The sequence below is a fragment of the Sycon ciliatum genome, chromosome 4 (assembly GCF_964019385.1).
Source record: "Sycon ciliatum chromosome 4, ocSycCili1.1, whole genome shotgun sequence".
NCBI lineage: Eukaryota > Metazoa > Porifera > Calcarea > Leucosolenida > Sycettidae > Sycon > Sycon ciliatum.
The window spans coordinates 5,762,563-5,782,820 of record NC_088646.1 but is presented as its reverse complement, the minus strand read 5'-3'; the positions used below and the strand labels follow the sequence as shown (position 1 = coordinate 5,782,820).

Genomic DNA, 20,258 nt, shown 5'->3' with positions numbered 1-20,258 from the left:
ATGGCAAAATCATGTAGAGGACATTCAAAGATCGACTGATACGCAACACACACACACAAAGACACCAATCTCCGAGTGCCGGCCGTGACATGTCGACACTGACAGTGACAGGCGCTCCCTTACTCTGGCTTTCCTGCTCTACTGCTGGCCAGCTGGACCGACACCAGTGCAACCTACAAATTACAATAGAGATTAGACGGAGTCAGTTGCAAAACCATGAAGCTACATGCTTTCAAAAGAATAAAATACTAGTAAGGCATTCAACTCTCAGAATCTGCAAGTGTCAATGCCTTTGCTTCCTCATTCGAGTGACTGACCGGCCTGTGCAGCTGTTCTAGAGAAAGGGAAGGCAGTGGTACAAATACTACTGGACACCTGTGTCTGCCGAGGTTTGCTGCTGTCCGTAGTTTATGGATTTCGGAAATTGAATTGAAAATAATAAATGCATGGCTTCCAGTCTGACGGAAAGCTTCCGACGCGCAACGAAGCGTGCGCGTCCAGTAGATCCGAGTGAGTCATCCCCATTGCTGCCACCACGCCGGCAAAACAATGGCACACCTGCTGACGGAGGTAAGTGGCCATTCTTCTTCAATTACAGAATAATGATTTGAATGTTTAAAATTTAAAAATGCATTATTCTATAATTATCTCTTTTGATTCAACACACCAATGAAAACGCCCAGTCAATCTTCCAGCAACTTCGGTTGGTCGGCATAATCATTGTATGATGCCAGTGAAACAGATAATCAAACACCTTAACCTCTAGCATTAGACACTAGAACAGCAACTGACTGCTAGGTAGGTAACATTCAAACTGTCAAGGAGATAAAACTGCTATTGAAAACATAGCCCAAGTCACAGCCTGGGGGCTTCTAATGATGAATCATAACGCAAGAGATATAGTACAGTAGTAGGGCTATAAGAAAGGGTCTGGGGTCCTTGCCCGGCTAGAAAGGTAAAGAGGCAAATGCCGTTACAACTTGGCCATGACATAATAAGCAATAATGATAGTATACTACATTCAATCTCCATACTCCATTCAATCTCTATACTACATTCCAGGATTCTAGCCAGGTCAAAATAGTAGGGGGGGGGGGGGGAACAGTTACCCCCGTTAGGGCCGATTCCCACTACGGTACCGTGAGTGCCGTGCCGTGAGTACCCATGGTGATTTGCTCACGTGAGGGGCAGTTTTGGCGCGAGTTCATTCCGTGGCTCCTGCCGTACCGCGCCGTGGACATCCCGGTGCCGAGGGCCTCTGGGGGGTGGAAATGGCATGCCGTGGTATTCCGCGAGGTCGAATGCAGTGAGTAGTAGGTATTTTACTACTCCCTGAAAGGAAGTTTTTTCTTTCTTTTGTATTTGTGGTACGAAGTTTTTTCTTGGCTTTTGGCTTTTCGATTGGTTGCTTCTTGAGCTTTCTCCAGTCATTTCCCCGGCCCCTGCTATTTTCCCTCAGGACCAAAGTCAGAAATTGATAAAATAAAAAAAATGGTGATCCGGCCTGCTGACGGAATGCACGGAATGACTGTGCGCAGGTGTAAATCACTCTCAGCTTCAAGCTCGTACCGTGGGGTACACGTGACCTACCCAAATCGTCGGCACGGCACTCACGGTACCGTAGTGGGAATCGGCCCTAACCCATTTTTCCATTTTCCGAAAGTGTCTTGCCATGCAAAATGCAACGTACAGGGCGAACCCCCGACAAATGTGCCTTTATGACTACAGTCCATTCATAAAAAGTTGTAGTTCTAGCTTTTGGCCCAGTTTTTTAAAGATTTTTTTTCTGCAATTCCCTATCATATGGAATCCTCTTCCAATTATGCTTCTGAAGTCTATTTCTCCGAAAAGCAAGCCCTAACAAGAATAGGATTTCGGCCAGGTTTTGTACCGAAAGCACTGAATTGGGAAAACCATCAAAATCCAGGCCGTTTGACCCTGCCTGCAACAGTGCACTGCGGTTCGAACCCCAGTTCAGGTACCCTTTTTGGACCCTTTTCAAATTTCAATTTTTGCAGCACTGCGCTGTGTACGATAAAATCACGAAAAATCGCCAAATGCGGGAATTCGCCAGAGCCAAAGCCCATCCTTTTCTGAATGGACTGTAGTAGTGACTATCGACTGCATTTTCGTTGAATGGCAATGAAAAACACAAAAATCGACAAGTGAGTAGGGGGCGGGACTTTTCACAGGGGGGGGGGGGGGGCTGCATTCCATATGGATGCGTTGTCTAATCAGTATGTACTGTGACTGCATGTGAGCATACACTTGATTATCGATAAACGCATTACTACAAGTGTAGTATCCTGTTTGTACTCGGAGTATACGGTGTCTCTCAGACCCTCCTCGCATGTCCCTCGTGAGTCGTTACGGATTCTTTATACATGTATGCGACTTACTCTCCAGTTGCGTGATTATGTTATCGAAATCCATCTACAGTGGACCAGCGATGGATCAGCACTGGTCTGCAGCAATACAGGCTGACTGCTGGAGACCCTCAATTATCCAGGCCAGTGTAGCCGTACACAGATTACAATTCTTCATTGACTGAAGTGTGCAATTCCGCATATGGGTGCACGCAGGGCAGTGTAAATTGTCGTTTACGTCCTTTTTGACTGATTGAGTGACTGCCAACTGACCACAGGTCCTATTGATACAGCACAGCACTGCACATGTAGTCACAGACCACGGCTCTGATGAGGTATTGAAATTGCCGAAAACAATTGATTCTGCTTTCCTAAACTCATGCCGAGTTGTCCACTCTTGTTTATGTACCGTTGGCTGTACAACTACAGGCCATTCAGAAAAGATGAGCGCTGGCTCTGGAGAGCTCCCGTGTTTGGCGATTTTGTGGTACACTGTGCAGTGTCACGCGATTCGAAACTTGAAAAAGGGTCCAAGAAAGGCACCTCAACTGGGGTTCGAACCGCAAATGTACTGTTATGCAAGTGGAGTGAACGGCCTGGATTTTCATGGTTTTTCCCCAATTCAGTGCTTTGGGGGCAAAACCTGGCCGAAATCCTATTCTTGTTATGGCTTGCTTTTTGGAGAAATAGACTTCAAAAACACAATTGGAAGAGCATTCCATGGGGTATTGCCAAAAAAATTGTGACGAAAACTCAAAATTTGACCCGTTTATGGCCAAAAGCTAGGATATCATCTTTTTCTGAATGGACTGTAAGCCCGTGACTTACACACTTCCATTGCCTGTTATGAGAGGTCTGTCCAGTTCTGTGGCAACTCTGCCTAGGGCATGCCATACTGATAGTATGAAGAGTACATAACCCCAAGAGTGTGCAACTCCTGGTCTCCAAGCTATGGGTGCCGGCGCGCTGCCTGCATTACATTGTGGAATGATGATCCAGCTGCCTGGATTTGAGTTTTCCTACGGTTTAGCCTCAACAATTTAACGTGCAATACGGTAAGTAAGTGCAAAGGCAATGTCTGTGCGTGACGCATCACGTACAAAACTATTCGAAGTCTCCGAGGAAAGCGGATTTGGAAGCCGGAAACCGTAGCAGATTGATAATGACGCGCGCCATGGCCCACAGTTCATGGCTACGGATTGCAGGCAGCGTGCCGCGCTAGACCTCATATGCAGAGTTGCATACGTGTACTCTTGGGGTTATGTACTCTTGATAAAGTTGATATTATTCATTAGTATGAATACATGACAGGCAAGTCAAAAAGAGAAAGCTCAGCCAATGTGTATTATAATAGCTTGGCTGGTTCCTGGACCGCCACTCCACACTGCCAAAGTGACTGGCATGTACGCCAATACGCGCTTGATACACGCTGAAAAAATGCATGTTGGAATTTTCAGTTCGGAGCGTTTCCACATGCACGACGCCCCAAAAGCCAGCAAATATACGTACGAACGTGTTGTTTCACACGTACAGTTGTGAACACAGCGTGGAGTTGGCAAAGTGTTTCTTTCGGTTACAATCCAGCGAATCGCATCCGTACCCAAACCGAAGTATTTGTCTGTGCACTCTGATCAAGTTTTCCCGTGTTGATGTTGTCGTGTTTAGGGCTCTATGAAACTTGCTTGTCACCCACGGATGCAGCAGCAGGAGCAGCAGCAGGAGCAGCACGGGAGGCAGGCCGCCCTGACAAGGATAATCCACAGTATGCACAAGTAAGACGTCCCAAGCAACGCTCAGCGCCTCCGTCATCCAACGCCGCTGGTGATCATGCCTGGGATAGCCATCACTATGACAACCGTCCGCCCATCCCGGCACCGCGCCTACGCCGTCGCCAGTCGCAGTACAATACTCTGCGAGCGTGTCATTCAGCCGGCTTAACTCAGGCCGAGCTGATGGAGCGATCACGTTACGTTCATCGCGGTACTCGGTACGTATCCATCTGACGGAACATGATTACATGCTTACAGTGCATATTGGTTATGGTGTGGTCGTGGTTATGGTGTGGTCGTGTAAAAGAATATACTGCATACAAGCATGAATTCTCATATTTTCATTATCATCATAACATGGGTTTCAGGTGAACATTTACCTACCACCTCCCTTTTCGGTGGTCATGTCTTGGAGTCGGTGTCCTGTCTGTAGTGTAGGTCATACAGAGAGTACATAATCCCCAAGAGTGTGTAACTCCCACATGCAGTGCTGTTCCGACATATTTTTTAAGTTGACGCCGTTTTTATGATGTAATGCTCCTCTCAGGAGTGAATTACGACGTTTGTTTGTGAGACTGATACACTTAAAACTGTATCAGTAGCTTGTCAGCCAAACTCTGTGACTTGAAGGTATATTCCACTTGCTGTCGTAAATATAGCAGGTGTCATGGCTTCTGCGTGTGCTCGGTGGCGCATTCTTTCACGTGTTTCACAATAATTAGTCTTTGCCCCGTTCACTTATGACTGCTGAGTTAGCTGGCGGTGAGTTGCCGGCACTACAGTGCGTTGGGTCAGCACTGGTGCTTGTCTTTCGACTGAAGCCAACATAAGGACACCCAAGGAGCCCATGTAACTCCACACACGACCGTTGGACATAGAATTTATGCCAACCTGGGTATGTATTCCACCCTTTCGTCTTTATGTCAGTGCAAAGCAAATCTTGCGTGTTCTACACTGATTCAACATTTCACGGAATCTCGAGGGCAGCGCCACGGACCGTCCACGTGCAAAGGGTTGATTGGCGGTCCACAGACTGTTCATTATTTTCTAAATGTGTTGTGTGATGTGTTGTACAGTGGAGATCCAGCACCATACGATGAGGACCTGTATGCACCATTGCCTGTGCAGAGAGTCGAGGCCGAACAGGAGGATGTGTATGGTTCTGTGCAGCAACACAAGCGCATTCTTGCCAATGTTCGGATGCAGCCATGGCCGCTGGCAGAACGAAAACAGTATCGACTGTAAGCTTTGCTTGCGCTGATTAGCTAGGTGGCTATCACCAGTGTTTGTCTCCTCACTTGTGATCCATCCGCTGGTGTGTGTGTGTGTGTGTGCGTGTGCGTGTGTGTGTGTGTGTGTGTGTGCGTGTGTGTGTGCGTACGTGCGTGCGTGCATGCGTGTGTGTGTGTGTGTGTGTGTGTGTGCGTGTGTGTGTGTGCGTGCGTGTGTGTGCGTGCGTGTGTGTGCGTGCGTGTGTGTGTGCATGTGTGTGTGTGTGTGTGTGTGTGTGTGTGTGTGTGTGTGTGTGTGTGTGTGTGTGTGTGTGTGTGTGTGTGTGTGTATGGAATCGGTGGTAACATAGTGAGTGTTTAATTGCCAGCGATGTCGAGAAGGTGTTGGACCCATACATGAGGTCAGGCATGATAATGGCCTTTTAGTACGTAATGCGACTCTGAATACTGAGGCAGCTGCGCATCCTCCACAGGATTCCTATCTTCTGGGAGATACGACTTGCAGAACGGGTTACATGGGCATCCCATGACATGGCAGCATCAGTGGTGACACCAAGGCACCTGGCAGATTCCACGTGTGGCAGCGGGATGCCGTTACATTTCACAGAGAGTGGAACAGCATTGTCGGCGAGATCTCCACAAATAGCGATTACCTGGCTTTTTGCAGCATTCAGGATAAGACCAAGTTTGTTTAGCCAGTCCGCAATTGAAGGTTCACGTTTGGGTAGGACCCAAGAGGAGAAGGTGAGGGCAGCGAAAATGTGCACAAGCTAAGTCCCGCGGCAACAAAGAAGGCCGACTGTTACAGGTCGATGACGAGACCAGTTAATAACATAACAATGCAGTCTAACTACAATTTGAAGCAGCAAAGCAACACACCACCCAACTTGGGTGGGTCAGCAATATCAGAGATAAAGGAAGGGGAAGCTTGTCTTCGTGCTGGACGGGGTTTTCTCCATTTCTAACAATTCAGTGTGATGTGTTACATTGCTCTGTTGTGTTTGATGTGTTGTTTTCATATCCCCAGAATCATGCAATCAGCATTAGATGACAGGGTTGGCATGTTGAATACAGTGGATGCTGTCAACCATAACGGACACAAGGTATGGATCAACGCCTATACATGTCTCAACGCTTATACATGTATCTCAGCCATGTGCACGTTGCAGTGTGGGAGATACTAGTAGAAGGGGAGGGGGGGGGGGGGAGAATTGTTATGAACTGCTTTTTATTCTGGCTGGCTGCTTGGCGTACAGATAGTGTCATACATGCCTTCTTTCTGAATCGCATGCATTGCTCATGTTGCTCCTGGTTGTTTTGTGATTGTGTGTGTGTGCACGCGCGCGTGTGGGTGTACGTGCGCTTGTGTATGTGGCTATAGGCTGTTTCCTATGCGACTGACACGATTGCAAAGTACGCAACATCGCACGGCTTTTTGTCTAGCTTCATCAAGAAGATTGAAGGTAAGCTGTGAGTCATCAGCAGTCTTCACTGGTAGTCGCTTGTGGGAAGATAATAATCCACCTTTCATCAGTTTGAGAAGACACCCTCACAGTGAAGAACTGCAACTATAAGGAGAATGTGGTATGCGTGTAGACGTGTTTGTGAAATGAACATCTTATGACTGACTTGTTCGGTTAGCAAGTCCCATGGCCAATATCACGGTACGCTTCTGTTTTGCTTGACCACCAGGCCATTTTGGAACAGGAGTTGCGTCGTTCTTCGTCTTTCTCCGCTCGCTGTTCTTCCTCAACATTTTAACTATGCTCTTTTCCCTCGGCTTCATCATTATACCGCAGGTAAGAAGAAGTTCATGATGACGTACATCAATGATTTAATACTTCAGGTGGAATCCTGATAATTCGATATGTCCGGTTAATTAGAAGTCCCACAGAATCAACTTACATAGAAAATGTGTGGGATTTGTGCTGGTAATTCGAAGTTAGCAAAGCGCAATTAGAAGTTCACTTTATTTTCTACAAATCAGTTTTTCTGCATGCCCAGGCAGTTCAGTGTCCACTAAGGGGGCGTTCGAATTTGCTTCTTCAGGTCGCTAGTTCAAATCCAGCTCGAAGGACCATTTACTAATTTGTCAATTCCTTACGACAAACAGTGTAAGGCCAAAACAAATAATGACCTTGTTTCCGGTCGCCCGACCGGGCCACTTTTTCCCAAATTCTGATACTTTTTTTGGTCCCAAATGTATACAAACGGTGGCAATGCCATGTGTGCAAGTGCACTCAACGAGTCATAACTCAGTCAAATCTCAACCGAATTCCACAATCGAAACACCTACAAGGTAGCAGAGATTCTCAGCTGTCGGCTCGAAAAATTCCGGGGTCGATACGAGCTAGAATAACGGAGCTGGAAGGACTCGAACTGTTTGCTTGATTTCTCAGGATGTACGAAAACAGGAATACACCACATGGCTGTACAAGAACAGTGAGTCAGTCAACTTTGACATTTACCCTTGCCATGATATATGTACAATGTACATGTGTAGGTGCTCTTGTCCATCAATACCACAACGATTGAGGAACCAAAAAAAGTATCCAAAAAAAGTTTCAGTCCGGCCGACCAAGTCTCCTTTTTGAGGGGTTGCCGACCGGAAACAAGCCTATTTTTTTGTTTTGGCCTAATTATATTTCTCTGGCACTGACACACGATCAGGAGACAAATGTTCACGATAGTGGAACTCTGTAAATCAATTGCTTCTTCAAGGAAGCCAAACTAAAAAAACTAGTCCATTCATAAAAAGATGAGCGCTGGTTCTGGCGAGCTCCCGTATTTGGCGATTTTTCGTGGTTTTATCGTACACAGTGCAGTGCCGCGAAATTTGAGGTTAGAAAAAGGGTCCAGAAAAGGTACCTCAACTGGGGTTCGAACCGGACAATGCAGTGATGCAAGTGGAGTGAAATGGATTGGACTTTCATGGCTTTTCCCAATTCAATGCTTAGGCGAGACCAAAAAAAATAGAGATTCCCGGGCCCTCCCGCACCAAAATCGAGCCAAAGCCAATTTTGTTTTGTTTTTTTGAACAGTTCATACATGTACAGTACTGATCGTGTGAGTAGATCTGTGACATGGAGTCACACAAACCCGAGCTTGTATGACTCCCAGATGTACAGATCAGGGCCATCGTTGGCCGAATTATAGAAAAATTGAACGGGTAAACCGCATACCTGTTTTCTGTAAAAAAATTGAATAAAAATTACCGGAAAATGCTGTAAAAAAAGTTCAACATTGCTTGCACACATATAGTCATGTACATACATGGGAATAAAATAAAAAATAAAATTCACCCACCCGCACCAATTTCACATGGGTCCTGCCCAGGAATCTCGATTTTATTTTGGTCTCGCCTTCCAAGACAAAACCCGGCCGAAATCCTATTCTTGTTATGGCATGCTTTTCGGAGAAATGGACTTCAGAAACATACTTGGAAGAGCATTCCATGGGGGAATGCAGAAAAATTGTGAAAGAACTCCAAATTTTAATGGCCAAAGCTAGGATATCACCTTTTTCTGAATGGACTGTAGTGTGAGGTGGAGGCAATGCCAAGTATGTGAGGGTGACTTGCCACTTCAGCGCCACCGTTTCAGCGCGAAACATGTCAGCGCCAGCACTTCAGAGCATGATTTCACAGCGCCAGCTTCTTCAGCACCATGACTATCAGCGCGGTAAAGTACAGCGCCAGCAGCTCAGCGCGAAAAAGTAAGGCGCGGTAATTACAACGTGAAGAAGTTCAGCGCGATCAAGTACAGTGTGATCAAGTACAGCGCGATCAAGTACAACTCGGTATAGTTCAGCGCGATGCAGTAGAGCGCGAAGTCGATACTTGTACCGTCATAGTCATTACAGGCGTTGTTCATACATACATTGTATAATAAAATGGCGCTGAGAAACACGGCGCTTAGATCTGTCGCGCTGAGAAAGGTCGCACTGACGTATTTGGCGCTGAAATATATGGCACTGATTTATGTCGCGCTGAGACACAGTCAGACCTCACTTAACTGCACACACACATCCGTTTTCCACAAAAATATCCGGATAGGCGAGGGAACCGGATAATTGAACACACATACTGTATGTATGCATGGCATATGCTGTAAATGGGTAACCAACGATTTTCTTCCGGATGGAGAGGGATCCGGATAAAAGCGAGGTCTGACTGTATTCGGCGCTTATCTGCTGGCGCTGAAGTATACGGTGCTGAAATATGGGGTACTGTAAAATTTGGCGCTTAGGTTCACGGCGCTGAAATGGTCGCTCTCACCTGGTTGGCGCTGAACTTGAGGGCGCTGAAATGGCATGGAATCTATGTGAGGCCTCGGGGAGGCGAAAAGGTGTCGTATGCGTACGGTGTATAGCCTACGCTTGAGGGAGCGAAAACGGAAATACGAGGCAAGGTAAAGGTGAAGAAATCGGGAGTACAAAGCAATGCAGGACGCCATGTAAGGGCAATACGATATGTGAGCAGGCATACTTCGTGTGAATAGAAAAATAAAGCATGCCCTCGTAACTCACACAAACGTCTTGCATGCACAAACGATGAATAAATGTACAGTACTTGTGATCAAACCTATGTTGCCACACCTGCCGACATGTCAGTAGCTTGCTGATTTTGGAGGCATGTCACGACCTGCCGACAATTGGCCTTCTCCTGCCGACAGCAGCCATTATAATGTCCAATGTTGCCCTTCTGCTTGGTTTAGAAGTCATGATCCAGATATTTTTGCTTACACTGGTCATCATGAGTGTTTCCAAAGCTCTCTCCTACCCTGCTAAGCAAGATCAGTCACTCAGAACCGCGAAAATGTTGGCACCTGTATGCGTGTGTATACTGGGGTTACTGTGATTGGGGGTCTGATGATGCATTTTCTTTTCTTTCTCTCCTACTGATATTTGGCTAAAATGTTGTGGCAACACTGGATCAAACTGCAATGCAAGAAGTGTAACTACAAACTAAACTGGTCATGCAACAGTTGTCACAATACTTTACACTATGAAAGCAACTAGAATGTCACTTTTGTTTCTTCTTTGATTTCCTTTGCCTGGTTTCTTCCTCTGTAGATTGCGTTTGGTGTGGGTAACAAGAACTTTACTAATGACAATAGCGGAGACCTGTTGGTAAGCTGCTAGCCTGCTTCCTGCTACTATGTAGTCTATGTACTGTGTCTAGCACTGTGCTGTGCTGTGCTGTGCTGTGCTGTGCTGTGCTGTGCTGTGCTGTGCTGTGCTGTGCTGTGCTGTGCTGTGCTGTGCTGTGCTGTGCTGTGCTGTGCAGTGCAGTGCTGTGCAGTGCAGTGCTGTGCTGTGCTGTCCTGAGTTGGTGTGGTGTTGCCGGCTCTGCTGCATGCACTTACCCTACTTGTCTGGGTGTTATCACTCAACTTGTCAGCATAGGAATGCTCCAGCATGCACGTGTGTTTATGTGTATGTGTGTGTGTGTGTGTGTGTGTGTGTGTGTGTGTGTGTGTGTGTGTGTGTGTGTGTGTGTGTGTGTGTGTATGTGTGTGTGTGTCTGTCTGTGTGTGCAAGTACAAGTGTGTGTGTGTGTGTGTGTGTACGTGTGCATGTGCGTGTGTGTGTGTGTGTGTGTGTGCGTGTGTACATGGTGTGTATGTGTGTGCGCGTGTGTGTGTTCGTGTCACCTTCAGGACAAGCTGTACAATTCACCCGTCCTCTATGGTTACTACGACAACAACACTGAGTTAAACGGTGGCTACAACTTGCCCGCGGCGTACCTGACTGTCAACTTAGCTTTGTTCCTGATTTGTTTCTTCAGTATGGCATTTGTGTAGGTTGTGCTTTACTCTATCATTTCAATATTGTGAAATGTTGCCGTGAGACTTCTCGGTAATTTGTGTCGTACAAACAATCCTTTCCTTGCTTCTTGTTGGAGCTCATGTCTGCCCCCCCCCCCCCTTTAGAATAGTCTATTCACAACATTGACCGACACTGTTTGACAAGGTAGCCTACAATCCAGCTTTCCCTCCTGATCGCGATATTCAAACCGTTGGATCTCTTGCTTCGTTTTGTTTCTTCTCAGAATGAAGCGCCGGTATCACTTCAGCAAGCGCACTACGTATGACAACGTTACAACACCGTTCTCGTTGAAAGTATTCACATTTTGGGATCATGGCATCACCGAGTCACAAACTGGTAAATTGACGTCAGTCGGAATCGCCACGGGCTTTCGGGTACGTTCGTTGTTTCCGAATTCTGATTCTTCCGTTTACAAAGGGTCAACTCTGTATAGGGTCAAACAGGGATATGGACAATGGCTTGCTATACATGAAATTCGCTTCATGCAAGTTCGTTATAAGTGTTGTCGACTGTACGTGTGGAATAGGGTTAGATTACTTTAAAAACATACATTGCAGCTGATGGGCTTGAAACGTGCTTGTGCTGTAATATGAATACTGACCTTGTAGATGCTAGCATCATACAGTTCATTGTGTAGCAATGTTAGATGGAGCCTATCTGTCTACCTATCTACCTCCACTGTCACACCTGTGTGTGTGCGCTTTCCTTTCAATCGTTTGTAGGAAGAGTTGCGGGAAATCGAGGAGGCTGGTCGTCGCTCCAATGCTTCTCTGTAAGTGGCTTTGCTCTGGGGTGATGACTAGTTACATACTTGTACTTGAAGTAGATGCTATGGTATTCGCTCTGTCACTTTTTGTGTTAAAATACAGAAAGTAGCCTACTGCACTGCACTGCACTGCACTGCAGAGGCCCAGCAACAAGTTACATGGACATCCTGCTGCATTGTCACATACAGCTACAGTCAACTTCACTTATAACGACACTCGGCGGGGCATCAGAAAAGTGTCCTTATTCGCGAAGTGTCGTTATACCCGAAGTCCCATTATATGTATTACAGTTGGATGGGACTTTGCTCTGGGCATGGAAATTCTGTCGTTATTCGCGAATTGTCGTTATATCCGCAGTCGTTATTAGCCAAGTTGACTGTATACTGTCTAGTGTCTACAGGCTATTTTTGCGGAGGCTGCATCTGTATAATTTATTTCTTGGGGGCTCAAGATTCACTGTTGCGTAACAAGAGCGGAGGACGCATTTGTGTGTACATGTACACCGTATGTGCATGTGTGCTTATGTGCGTGTATGCTTGTGTGTGCTTATGTGCATGTGTGCTTGTGTGTTCTTATGTGCATGTGTGCATGTGTGCTTGTGTGCATGCGTGCTTATGTGTATGTATGCTTATGTGTATGTATGCTTATGTGCATGGTGTGTGCTGTGTTGGCAGTGGTCTTGCCATTGCTGTGAGGATCCTGGTCAACGTGGTGGTTCTGACACTCCTGGCCGGCAGTGGCTACGTGGTCTACTACTTTGTACGACGTGATCAGGAACGTACCGAGTTCAACAGCAACCGCTTCCTGGCACTGGTGGAGCAGTTTGAGGTGAGGGGCAAGAGTGGCACACACAGTACTGTCCGTCGCCGAAGAACTGGGGGGGGGGGGGGGGGTCAGCCTCCTAGCCTAGACCGTTCTTATTTTCATGTATTACAGTCTACGGGCAGTTGAGTCACCATGTATACATGGGTATGCTGTGCTTGGTGAATCCTAGTCTGGCCGTTCTTCGACGCTCCGTTCTTCGGCACTGCTCGACAGTACTGTCATGACATTGCGTGCCACAGTTGCCCAATGCTTGCAGCACATGGAGTTCTGCTCCACACCTGGACTGGAGCAGTTTGTAACCAAGAGGAGTGCATGCTACACTACTGTTGTCTGTTGATGGAAGAGCACTGCTGTACTGCTGTACTGCTATACTGCCACACTTCACTTTCCGGCAATAGGTCAAGCTGCACAGTACATGCACTTTGTTCAGTACCAGTCGGACACGGTACGGTCACTACGGTATTGACCGTACCACTTTTTGCCCCAGGTACCCCGTGAATCAATGAAATACACTGATCTGGACTCTAAATTTCCAAAATTTTCGCCTCCGCCATTCCTCCCCCACGAGTAAACTGTACTTCAGATGACTGACCACCGTACCACCCTAAAATATCTTCCGACATTGACCCTGAGTACAGTCATGCCCTTTCTTCAGTACCATCATCTGCATTTACCAACCAGGCCCCTATGTTCACGCCTCGCACTACCCGGCAAACCTTTCCCGGCCAGATCTTCTTCTTTTCCTTCTCTCCACCCGGTGTGTGATGCAGGTGACCAGGTTCTGGATAGACCACTGACACTCTGTATGTGTGTGTGTGTGCGTGTGTTTGTGTGTGTGTGTGTGTGCGTGTGAGTGTGTGCATGCGTGTGTGTGTGTGCGTGCGCGCGGGCAAGCGTGTGCGTGTGTGCGCGCGCGGGTGCGGGTGTGTGTGTGTGTGCGTGCGCGTGTGTGCGTGTGTGTGTGCGTGTGTGTGTGTGCGTGTGTGCGCATGTGTGTGTGTGTGTGTGTGTATGTGTGTGTGTGTGTTCATGCACCTTTGCTTAGATTCCCTTCATTCTGGCTGCGCTGAAGTTGGTGGGCCCGATGCTCTTTGAGAGGCTGGGTGTCTTGGAGCACTACCATCCACGTACGGCTTTCAAGTGGACTATGTCACGGTGAGCTTTTAATTAGTTAAAAGACGTGCTTGCTGACAGCACTTGCACGATAGTGTGTTCATGCATGTGTGTATGGGTGTGGGTGGTGGGTGGTAGCAGATTGATTTATCACGCCACTGGACATTCTGCATGACTTGTATCAAGAGTACATAATCCCCCAGAGTGTGCAACGCCTGATCCAGCTCTGCATAGGGTCTTGGTCGAGCGGAATCGGATCTTCTGATGTCATGCGTACACTCCACACCAGCGCAAGGCCGGTCTCCAGGCAGGGCACCAGTGTTTTTGATCCGAGAGTACCCCCGACTCCCCGGGTTCCCCTCCGATGTGTACGGTATTATGACGCAAAGATCCGATTCCGCTCGACCAAGACCCTATGCAGAGCTGGATCAGGCATTGCACACTCTGGGGGGTTATGTACTCTTGCTTGTATGCACCTTTATTTCAACAGTAGCGCTGTTTCGAAGCCCTCTGAGGAGTTAATTGCTGTGCACGTCCGGTAGTTTACCGTTAGTTCTATACACAGCTACCAAACAGGACCGTCGGAAGCAGTTTTTGATTGCTCTGGCCATACCATCATAACCTTTCATACAGTTTGTGTATGATATGGTGGGTACACATAACCTCCCCAGCAGTAAACATGAGTTGTTGGCCAACAAGTTGGTCTGGTGATGACCTGACCAACCGGACCGGTTCTGACGGGCCTGCCAAGTCAAATGCTTAGAAACCAGCATTGCCACTGTAACTGTGTAACTGTGTAACTGTGTAACTGTGTAACTGTGTAACTGTGTAACTGTGTAACTGTGTAACTGTGTAACTGTGTTTTCTGTTTTCTGGTTCAGGACTATGGTGTTGTATCTTGGTAACCTGGCCGTTCTAACCGTTACACTGCTGATGAAGGCATCCAGAGAGCAAGGCTGTGTAAGTTGCTGCAACGTCACACGCACACACACGCACACACACACACACGCACGCACGCACACACACACACACACACACTTACACACACACACACATTGAAGAGATGTCTTTATCAAGATGATTTAATGCTGAGGAAAATTTGGAGGAGTCTGGTAGTCATCTTCATCGACTTCTGAAAAGGTGCTGGTTTCTTTTCGATTAGTGTCCCTACCTTGTTGTATGTTGTGTGCTCATCCTGCCTAGCTGAATCAAGACGCTGGTCCAACACTGCCAGCTCCTGGAACAGCCAGTCCAGTCAACCAGCCGCGTGACACGTGTTGCTGGGAGTCACTAGTCGGCGAGGAGATTGTGAAGATCATTATCATAGATTTCGGTGCCATTCTCCTCGCGGTGCTGTTTGCCGATGTCCTCCGTCACATAGTCGTGAAAAGGAACAAGACCATACGTGAAAAGGTACAACGGCAGTTCCATGTAGTGTGTGTGTGTGGGGGGGGGGGGGGGTGCGCATGACTGCATGAACGCCATGTTTCTTGTGCAAATTGACTGTCAAGTTTTGTGACGTGTGCTAACATTCTGAAATGTTCCGCCGCATGGTGATACTCCTGTAATGTTTCGTTCTCAAAACCCTTTCTTGAAGATCAGCAATGTTCTAGCACTCGCTGTGCGTGGGCACTTTTGTGTAGATATTGTGACATCTGATCATAGCTGTGACATCATTCATCACTGTGACATCATCACATAGCTGATCTTTGTACTGTGTTATGTGCGTGTTGCTGTCGTTTGCTTAGATCGGCCGTGGAGAGTTTCAGGTTGCCGTCAGTGTCTTGGACATGGTGTATGGTCAAGGATTGGTTTGGTACGTCGTGTGTGCTCATTGCCAATACTGAAATGCCTTGTGGCCATGTGCTGTTTCTTGTGAATCAATCAAAGGTGGGAGTGTGAACGTCTTGTGAAATCACAACAAACTTGTTTTTTTTTACTTGTTTTCAGCTGGGTCTGCCTATGGGATTCAGCTGTGTAGCGTGTCGAGCATCTTTTCCTACAGGCGTCAGAGACTGCAGCTTCAGATATGAAACGTGCTTTTGGTGAAGTAAAATAAAGCTAAACAAAAAAACAAGCAAACCAAGGGGATGTGCTGGGAATCCAGTTGCGGAATCATTCTCAAGCATGGAGTAGTAAAGCACCTACTCCCTGCTCTCAAGTGCCAATTACATCCCAATGCATCGTTTTCTGTGTGCTTGATGTTCTGCAGGATTGGAACTTTCTTCTCGCCTATCCTACCGGCGTTTGCCATGGCCAAGACGTTCCTACTGTTCTTCTTCTACTACTACACCACCATGTTCTCCCACGCTGCACCCAAGAAGATCTTCCGAGCGTCTCGTTCCGGCAACTTCCTGCTGTTTGTTCTGCAGGTGACGCTGTTCCTGTGCGTGCTTCCCATGCTATATGTACTATCCAGGTATGCCTTGAGTCAATGACTCTTATTCTTACTTGCCTGCTTGTTACTCTAATGTGCTACGACTCAAACACAACTCACTTGCAAGCATGTGCACGTATACATGTTTAGCACACAAGACATACTGAGTAGTTGTAAGCTAAAGTTCCTGGAGAATGGGGAAGGTGGAATGTCCGTTCTTTGTGTTCAGCTTACTCATGGCGGTATATCACCTGCCTGCCGTGATGTGTTCGTAATGATTGTGGGCATTTTATCAATGTGTTGTTTATTTCTGTGTGTGCGTGTGCGTGTGTGTGTGTGTGTGTGTGTGTGTGCGTGTCTGTGTGTGTGCGCTGTGTGTGTATGTATGTATGTATGTGTGCGTGCGTACGTGTGTGTGTATATATTTCAGACTTCCTCCTTCAGCCAACTGTGGACCATTTCGGTCAGTGGCATAAGTCCTAATAGTCTACTGTAATGTTCGGGGTTATAACCACACTTTTATTATTAACACAAGGCCAGATATCTGCGGCAACCGAGCATTCATTTTATTATTGTAAACATTACACATTCACAAAGTGGATGTGATGTTTTGCCTCCAAGATGCAGTATGACTTACAGACCAGTGTGACCTTGACTGTGGGAAGCATGACATGCATGTGGAGGTCACCTCTATCCAGTCATGGTGTGTCTGCAGTACTGGTGGTGGGGTCTGCCTCGTCCTGGCATGGGCATAACGCAGCCGTGCAAGTGTACTATGCAATTTGAAGATAACTCTTCTCATGTGTAACTTGCTTGTATAGAGGTTTTGTGTTACACTAAACATTTGAGAAGCTTGTATGGAGTGGCAAACCCGCGGTGCAGTGGCGCACTTGTGCTGGTTTGCCACTCCAAACTAACACTGTTTATATGGGTTGCCACTCCATATAAACTTGCCATTGAATTCTCAATACAAACTAGCATTGTGTGTCACTCAATACGAACTAGCACTGGTATGCACTGCATTCCATGCACTCCATGCAACGCACAATGCGATGATGTCACTTGCACAACCTCTATATCGATACCGGTATCATGGTATATGCTGTGTCCACACAGATCATATGACTATGCCTATGATGTCATCTTGGTGCACTTCTCCGAGCCAGTCAGGAACGCAATCAACATCATTGGAACACCGGTTGTTCTGCTGCCAATCCTTGTTCTCTGTTTGTAAGTGATGTCAGATTTTTGCCATTTGATCAATACCGATAACAGACTTTTGACCAACATGGTCTTCTCTCTCGCTGTCCTCTCACCGCTACACATGTTTTAAGATGTTGATGGTTCAAAGTGTGGCTTCAACCACTGCCACTTGAAGTCTCACTCTGAAAGATGCCTGGGAAAGCATGCCTACAAGTAAATACTGCATGATGGCATAGCGAAGGTTTCTATCCTGGTGGGGACAGTCTATGTTTTTCTTCAGACCGTTCCCCTTTATGAATCCGTTATCACTAGTTTTTGTTCTATCTGGACGTCAATGATATATGACCACAACACTGTTGTGTGTTCAAGTTGCAAGTCTTTAGAAGATGTTTGTATGCATGCGAATGCAATCACTTCACACTGTGCTGGTAAATGCATGTGTGTGTTTGCTTGGACCTGACATGTCGGTGTATCTACTTTTCGCTCAACCTCAGGTCTGCCATTCTTTACTACCGTCTCCTCATCGCTTCGTATCGCAATATCATCAAGGACATCCGCACTCAACAACACTTTGTACGTAGTCAAGTCCAAGTCGTAGGTGATTGTAGTTATCACATGGTGATTCTTAGCCACCCTTGCTGTCCTGGCAATATCAAAGTTGTCAATGTGGCGTAAAGGTTGTGTAGTGCCTGAGTTGCCCGACTGTTGGTGTTTTGCTTCCGTTCTGCAGAAATTAGCTGAAGACTTGGCTCTGGAGAGACAGGAGCATATCAACTCTGGCTCATCAGCAGGTATGGTTTGTATCTGGTAGGGCTTCAGTTAGCCAATGATTCCAAACCGTTCATTTATCCAAAACACAGGCTAATCCGGGTGTCTAGATGGCAACTGACCTCTTGTACGGTATCAGCAGTGCATGGTCTTGTGAAGGAACGTTTGAAGTAGCCACTGTAGCCACTTGTAGTTCTGGGTAGTAGTAAAGGATGCTGCTTCAGGTCTTCACTCCCTCGCCGTTGTGTGTCTGTTGTGCTCCTAGATCTTACCCTCTCTTGGTTCTGCCTCATGTAGATATGCTCGTACACGTACAGTAATAGCGCTAGTTGTGTGTGTGTGTGTGTGTGTGTGTGTGTGTGTGTGTGTGCGTGTGTTTGCGGCGGGTGATGCAGGTCCTGGCAGCAGTACCAGCAGCAGCAATGCCAACGTCGGCGCGGCGGCAGCAGGAGCAATGTCGACTGCCGCCGGTTCGCGGATCTCTGTCGCGTCCTATCAGTCGCAGCTGTCCGACATCTCCACACAGACAGGAGTCACTACAGTGAGTGGTCCACTGGCCAGTCGACAAACCAGCCACGCACCCATGCCACCATCTTCTAATAACAACACCTCAGCAAGTCGGCCACCGTCTGAGCACTCATCTCGTACCAGTATTATCCAGGAGCCGTTGCCTAGGATACCTCCTACGTAGTAGGGTATTGCCCCATGAGCACTGCTCCTTCCTTCTCTTGCAGCTGCTGCTGCTGCTGCGGCCCACTGGCTACATCAACCGTACTGTGAGTTTTCATTAAGCACCAGCATTCAGCCAACAATACCATCAACCCTGGGGCAAAGCAGAGAAACACCCAACACCATAAGAAAGGTCACAGCAATCAACTTACCTCAGCTCACATGATTTACAAAGGTTTTCCCACCAGCGGCACTGCCTCACATCATCTTTCCAACGCTGGAGCTAGCCTACTATCCTGTGCATGTGTGTGTCACATACATTAGAATACCATAAGCACTTCATGCATGACATACCCAGCGACATACGTGTGACATGTCCTGGACCAGTACACACTGCCCTGCATAGACTGCTCAACCCAAAAAATGCTGCCTGATAAACTTGCTACCTTTCCTTCGAAATTTGATCTGTGATAAATGATAGGCAATAATAAAGAACTGCCCGTAGTGCAGCTGCTGCAGCTGTTTGATCAGCCACATGATGCTTTCTTTTCTTTTTACTTCCGGGCAGCATAAATTATCAGTATTTTATTTTTATAGCATTCACAAAATCCAAACACAGTGGATATTATTTTCCATACACAGCACTGAAGACCAGTCCTGGCCCCTGGCCTCGGTCACCCGTCTCCCTATTCTTACGACCTCCGCAGGCACAACACGGTACACTTGTACGCATGGAAGCTGCATGTGACCAATTTGTCCACTGTACTCTATATATGTTATTGTTTGTTGAGTTCATAACTTCATAACTACTTCAAGTAGTTTCCTGCCTTGAGGATCTATGATAAAATTGATATGAATAATTTTTAGAACTTGCAACATGCATCATGCTACCTTAGCCATCGGATTCCAGTGTTGCATACCCCTTAGAGAGTCTGAATGTGCCTGCTGAGCAGCTTGGGTTTTTTTTAATCTCTGTAACAATAGTTAGTTTGTATATTTCGTCACGTCGCAGCTGTCATTTCTTCTCTGGCATCTTGTCTGCCACTCATATATGACACCTGCCCAAAGTATTTGATTGTTTGATTTCTTATTTCGTATCTGCTTCGTAGGAGATATTAGATACAGTGTGGTACCAGCCACATTCACTTTCACAAGTTTTTAATTTTGCTTAGTTCTAACTTCTAACTTAAATTGACCATGATGTACGTACCTTGACATACCCAGCCCATGACATCTTTCAATTTCTTTATGTACTACAGTAGTACTGTACTAGTAGTGCATCTTTTCTTGTGCAAACACTTCTTGAGGCTTGTCTTGTAGATCTTCTCAGCAGGGAGTCG

General features: G+C 46.8%; 1 protein-coding gene across 1 annotated transcript; it reads left to right on the top strand.

Moving 5' to 3' along the window:
- The first annotated feature begins 160 nt into the window (after nucleotides 1-160).
- Nucleotides 161-20,133, top strand: LOC135814099 (transmembrane channel-like protein 3). The gene is made up of 21 exons (XM_065327162.1): nucleotides 161-570; nucleotides 4,032-4,353; nucleotides 5,212-5,376; nucleotides 6,395-6,470; nucleotides 6,749-6,830; nucleotides 7,060-7,166; nucleotides 10,441-10,497; nucleotides 11,028-11,167; nucleotides 11,420-11,570; nucleotides 11,919-11,968; nucleotides 12,638-12,791; nucleotides 13,834-13,943; nucleotides 14,783-14,861; nucleotides 15,105-15,314; nucleotides 15,650-15,717; nucleotides 16,114-16,320; nucleotides 16,709-16,741; nucleotides 17,395-17,508; nucleotides 17,976-18,054; nucleotides 18,212-18,272; nucleotides 18,645-20,133. The coding sequence occupies exons 1-21, from the start codon at nucleotides 447-449 to the stop codon at nucleotides 18,938-18,940; spliced, it is 2,685 nt and encodes an 894-aa protein (XP_065183234.1). The 5' UTR covers nucleotides 161-446; the 3' UTR covers nucleotides 18,941-20,133.
- The last annotated feature ends 125 nt before the right edge of the window (nucleotides 20,134-20,258 follow it).

What these genes read in the sequence shown, in the direction of transcription:
- LOC135814099 (XM_065327162.1), top strand. Translation starts at nt 447, where the DNA reads ATGGCTTCCAGTCTGACGGAAAGCTTCCGACGCGCAACGAAGCGTGCG. An exon ending in GCTTCATCATTATACCGCAG is followed by an intron (nt 7,167 to 10,440) that starts GTAAGAAGAAGT and finishes CTTCCTCTGTAG; the next exon opens with ATTGCGTTTGGTGTGGGTAA. An exon ending in TATGGTCAAGGATTGGTTTG is followed by an intron (nt 15,718 to 16,113) that starts GTACGTCGTGTG and finishes GATGTTCTGCAG; the next exon opens with GATTGGAACTTTCTTCTCGC.